This window comes from Bombina bombina, chromosome 4 (assembly GCF_027579735.1).
Source record: "Bombina bombina isolate aBomBom1 chromosome 4, aBomBom1.pri, whole genome shotgun sequence".
Lineage (NCBI taxonomy): Eukaryota > Metazoa > Chordata > Amphibia > Anura > Bombinatoridae > Bombina > Bombina bombina.
In genome coordinates, this window is record NC_069502.1 from 859957779 (window position 1) to 859963778 (window position 6000).

At 39.2% G+C, this 6000-nt stretch overlaps 1 protein-coding gene across 2 annotated transcripts in view; it reads left to right on the forward strand.

The window, feature by feature from the left end:
* Window positions 1-5755, forward strand: part of LOC128657315 (zinc finger protein 3 homolog) — a 188547-nt gene extending 182792 nt beyond the window's left edge. For both annotated transcript variants that reach the window (XM_053711610.1, XM_053711611.1), the window contains one exon: window positions 4692-5755. In XM_053711610.1, the coding sequence (XP_053567585.1) occupies window positions 4692-5473 (782 nt within the window). In that variant the 3' untranslated portion in view covers window positions 5474-5755. The remainder of the gene's footprint in view (window positions 1-4691) is intronic.
* The last annotated feature ends 245 nt before the right edge of the window (window positions 5756-6000 follow it).

Sequence of the window (6000 nt, forward strand, 5' to 3'; positions counted from 1 at the left end):
AATCAGGGGTTTCTTTTACAACCTACGGCTTGCATTGTTCCAGTAACTACTGCAGCAGCTTTTTGGTTTGAGGCTCTAGAAGAGTCTCTTAAGGTTGAGACTCCATTAGATGACATCTTAGATAGAATTAAGGCTCTCAAGCTAGCTAATTCTTTTATTACCGATGCCGCTTTTCAAATTGCTAAATTAGCGGCAAAAAATGCAGGATTTGCTATTTTAGCACGTAGAGCATTATGGCTCAAATCTTGGTCTGCTGATGTGTCATCAAAACATAAGCTTTTAGCTATTCCCTTTAAAGGTAAGACCCTTTTTGGGCCAGAATTGAAGGAAATCATTTCTGATATTACGGGAGGTAAAGGCCATGCCCTACCTCAGGATAAGTCGGTTAAAATGAGGGGTAAACAGAATATTTTTCGTTCCTTACAGAACTTTAAAGGAGGACCCCCTGCTTCATCTTCCTCTTCAAAGCAGGAAGGGAATTTTATCCAATCTAAGTCAATCTGGAGACCCAATCAGAACTGGGGTATAATAAGGGTAAACAATCCAAAATGTCCACTGCTGGTCCTAAGTCAGCATGAAGGGGTGGCCCCCGATCCGGGACCAGATCTAGTAGGGGGCAGACTCTCTTTCTTTGCTCAGGCTTGGGCAAGAGATGTTCAGGATTCCTGGGCACTAGAAATAGTGATCCACGGTTATCAATTGGAATTCAAGGATTTTCTCCCAAGAGGGAGATTTAATCTTTTAAGATTATCTGCAAACCAGATAAAAAGAGAGGCGTTCTTACGCTGTGTAAAAGACCTTTCTACTAAGGTGGTAATTTGTCCGGTTCCAAAATTGGAACAGGGTCTGGGGTTTTACTCAAACCTATTTGTGGTTCCCAAAAAAGAGGGAACGTTCAGACCCATTTTAGATCTCAAGTGTCTAAACAAATTTCTAAGAGTTCCATCATTCAAGATGGAGACTATACGAACAATTTTACCAATGATCCATTGGTCAATCAGTGGGGTCAATATATGACTACCGTGGATTTGAAGGATGCTTACCTTCATATTCCAATCCACAAGGATCATCATCGGTTTCTAAGGTTTGCCTTCTTGGACAAACATTATCAGTTCGTGGCTCTTCCTTTCGGGTTAGCCACGGCACCCAGAATCTTCACAAAGGTTCTAGGGTCTCTTTTGGCGGTTCTCAGACCGCGAGGAATAGCGGTGGCGCCTTATCTGGACGATATTCTGATTCCGGCGTCAACATATCATCTGACAAAGTCTCACACGGACACAGTTTTGTCTTTTCTGAGAACTCACGGTTGGAAGGTGAATATAGAGAAGAGTTCACTTGTCCCACAGACAAGGGTTCCTTTCTTGGGAACTCTGATAGATTCGGTAACCATGAAAATATTTCTGACGGAGGTCAGAAAAACAAAGATTCTAAATACTTGCCGAGCACTTCAGTCCATTCCTCGGCCATCAGTGGCTCAGTGTATGGAAGTAATTGGATTAATGGTAGCGGCAATGGACATCGTTCCGTTTGCTCGCTTTCATCTCAGACCACTGCAACTGTGCATGCTCGGATAGTGGAATGGGGATTATGCAGATTTATCTCCTCAGATAAATCTGGATCAAGAGACCAGAAATTCTCTTCTTTGGTGGTTGTCGCCGGATCGTCTGTCCCAAGGAACTTGTTTCCGCAGACCCTCGTGGGTCATAGTGACAACAGATGCCAGCTTTCTGGGTTGGGGTGCAGTTTGGAACTCCCTGAAGGCTCAGGGTGTTTGGAACTGAGAGCAATATTCAATGCGCTTCAGGCGTGTCCTCAGTTGGATTGGGCCAAATTCATCAGATTCCAGTCGGACATCACAACTGTGGCATATGTCAATCATCAGGGGGGAACAACGAGTTCCTTAGCGATGATAGAGGTATCCAAAATAATCAGTTGGGCGGAGGCCCACTCTTGTCATCTGTCGGCGATCTACATCCCAGGAGTAGAGAACTGGGAAGCAGATTTTCTAAGTCGACAGACTTTTCATCCAGGGGAGTGGGAACTTCACCCGGAGGTATTTGCCTCATTGATTCTCACATGGGGCAGACCGGAATTGGATTTGATGGCATCCCGTCAGAATGCCAAACTTCCAAGATACGGATCCCGGTCAAGGGATCCTCAGGCCAAACTGATAGATGCCTTGGTCGTTCAACCTAGCTTATGTGTTTCCAACGTTTCCTCTCCTCCCACGCGTGATTGCTCAAATCAAACAGGAGAGAGCGTCGGTGATCCTGATAGTGCCTGCGTGGCCACGTAGGACTTGGTATGCGGATCTAGTAGACATTTCCTCTCTGCCACCGTGGAAACTTCCATTGAGACAGGACCTTCTCATTCAAGGTCATTTTCAACATTCAAATCTAATTTCTCTGCAGCTGACTGCGTGGAGATTGAACGCTTGATTTTATCGAAGCGAGGATTCTCCGATTCAGTTATTAATACTGTGATACAGGCTAGAAAGCCTGTCACTAGAAAGATTTATCATAAGATATGGAGTAAATATCTTTATTGGTGTGAATCCAAGGGCTACTCATGGAGTAAGGTTAGGATTTCTAGGATTCTGTCTTTTCTCCAAGAAGGATTGGAGAAAGGGTTATCAGCGAGTTCCTTAAAGGGACACATTTTTAGCTTTGTCAATTCTGTTTCACAAACGTTTGGCAAATGTACCAGATGTTCAGTCTTTTTGTCAGGCTCTATCTAGGATTAAGCCTGTATTTAGACCTATTACTCCTCCCTGGAGTTTGAATTTAGTTCTTCGAGTTCTTCAAGGGGTTCCGTTTGAACCTATGCATTCCATAGATATTAAACTGTTATCTTGGAAAGTTTTGTTTTGGTTGCTATTTCTTCTGCTTGAAGAGTTTCTGAGCTTTCAGTGTTACAGTGTGATTCGCCTTCTCATATTTCATTCTGATAAGGTGGTTTTACGTACCAAACCTGGTTTTCTTCCTAAGGTTGTTTCGAATAAGAATATTAATCAGGAAATTGTTGTTCCTTGTGTCCTAATCCTTCTAAGAAGGAGCGTATGTTACATAACTTGGACGTGGTCCGTGCCTTAAAGTTTTACTTACAGGCAACTAAGGCTTTCCGTCAATCATCTTCATTATTCATTGTTTATTCCGGAAAGCGTGGGGGTCAGAAAGCTACAGCTACCTCTCTTTCTTTTTGGCTGAGAAGTATCATCCGCCTGGCATATGAGGCTGCTGGACAGCAGCCTCCTGAAAGAATTACGGCTCATTCTAATAGGGCTGTGACTTCCACATGGGCTTTTAAACGATGCATCTGTTGAACAGATTTGTAAGGCTGCGACTTGGTCGTCCCTTCACACTTTTTTCCAAATTTTCCAAATTTGATACTTTTGCTTCTTCTGAGGCTATTTTTGGGAGAAAGGTTCTTCAAGCAGTGGTGCCTTCCGTTTAGGTTCCTGTCTTGTCTCTCTCTTTCTTCCGTGTCCTATTGCTTTGGTATTGGTTTCCCACAAGTAAGGATGAAATCCGTGGACTCGTCATATCTTTGTAAAAGAAAACTAAATTTATGCTTACCTGATAAATTAATTTCCTACGATATGACGAGTCCACGGCCCACCCTGTTCTTTTTAAGACAGTTTTTCTTTATATTTTTTGTAAACTTCAGTCACCTCTGCACCTTTTAGCCTTTCCTTTTTCTCTTCCTATACCTTCGGCAGAATGACTGAGGGTGGACGGGAAGGGGAGGGGCTATATATACAGCTCTGCTGTGGTGCTCTTTGCCACTTCCTGTTAGCAGGAGGTTAATATCCCACAAGTAAGGATGAAATCCGTGGACTCGTCATATCGTAAAAGAAAGTAATTTATCAGGTAAGCATAAATTTAGTTTTTTCAATTTGTTTACTTTCCTACTTGTCCTCTATAGAGCAAAAGATAAATATAAAGAGATTGATCTCACATGCTATAAAAATTGTGGTTCTGCTATAATTACATATGCTGAGCTCCCCCATTGCATTCCTGCAAAACCACAACTGAACATGGCTCTCTTTAGCAGTACGTTTACATGTTTAAAGTCAGATCCTATCCAGTGTAACCTTTTTTAACTAAACAGATGTACGGTATATGAATCAAATGTCTTTTTTATAAACTTAAGAAACCCGAAGGGGTGTAGATAATATTGTAACTGAATTATTCATTTAAGAGCAGCACTCACTTATACCCACACTCACCCTATTGCTCCCTCATATTTCAGTATTGATGTTTTATCTTTATAGAAATAAACCGATTATTACATTTTGTTTAACCTACCCAAATGAAAGGCATCAATGTAACATTTCTTACGTTGATTGGAGTAGCTGTGTTAGTCCAGTGATTTAGATAACAAAATAACAAGAGTATTGCATTGAGCAATGATACTATTTTTATTGGACTAACTATACATTTATAAGTTGACAAGCTTTCGGAAGTATTCCTTCCTTTTTCAAGTCTGAATCAATACTTGAATATTGCTTCAAACATGAAAAAGGAAGGAATACTTCCGAAAACGTGTTAACTTATAAATGTATCGTTAGTCCAACAAAAATGGATCATTGCTCAATGCAATACTCTTGTTATTTTGTTATCTAACATTTCTTATAAAGATAATTTTAACATAATTTCAAATAACTTTATTCTTACTGTGTTTATTTTCAGCTTATCTATCAATGAAATCAGACAGTCCTTGTGAAGGCGGGAGTGAAGATGACTCTTTCAGTCTCTTTAAAGATCCACAAAGCCACGTGGTGAATAAACAATTTTTATGTTTTGTATGTGAAAAAAGTTTTACCCACAAATCACATCTTCTTACTCATCAGAAAATTCATACGGGAGAGAAAGAATTTTCATGTTCGGAATGTGGGAAAACGTTTGAATTGAAGTCATGTCTTATTAGACATCAGCAAATTCATGCAGAAGAAGAAGTTTCATGTTCTGAATGTGGGACAAGTTTTAACCAGAAGTCAAAACTTATTGCTCATCAGAAAATACATAAGCGTAAGAAATCATGTTCCTGTCCTATATGTGGGAAATGTTTTACACAGAAATCACATCTTAATACACATTTGAAAATTCATACTGGAGAGAAAGTATTTTCATGTTCTGAATGTGGGAAATGTTGTAACCAGAAAGCAAATCTTATTGCTCATCAGAAAATACATCTGCGTGAGAAATTTTCATGTTCTGAATGTGGAAAAAGTTTTACTTTGGAGGCAGATCTTGTTAATCATCAAAAATTTCATACAGGAGAGAAAGTATTCTTGTGTAATGAATGTGGAAAATGTTTTACATTGAAATCAAACCTTATTACGCATCAGAAAATACATACAGGAGAGAAAGCATTCTTATGTTCTGACTGTGGGAAATGTTTTAACCAAAAAGCAAATCTTATTAAACATCAGAACATTCATACACGAGAAAACTCGAATAGTAGATGTTAAACCCACTTTAGTAAATGGTCTACAACCGCAAAGATTTTTTTATGTGTGGTGTTAGATAAATAATACTATAGATACCCCTGTAGTATAATGAATACAACACACTTTTTTATGATGCATTCTACTAGCATGGGGTTGGGACTTTCATTGGCTAAAATGTCAGTTATATAGGAGCTGTATACAGTTAGGTCCATGAGTATTTGGACAGTTACACAATCTTCATAATTTTTGCTCTGTACACCACTCCAATGATATTTAAATAAAGAAATTAAAATATGATTGAAATGCAGACGAGTTTAACAAAATTATTATATCAATGAATTGTTAAGATTTACAACAGTATTCATATAAAGTCCCCCATTTTCAGGGGATCAAAACTATAATTATAAATAAAATTATAATTCTTGTTTGAAGATATTTTGCACTGAATGACTGCCTGAAATCTAGAACCATTTAGCATTACCAAGTTTTCTTTCATGTAATTGGCAAGAGTCCATGAGCTAGTGACGTATGGGGGATATACAATCCTA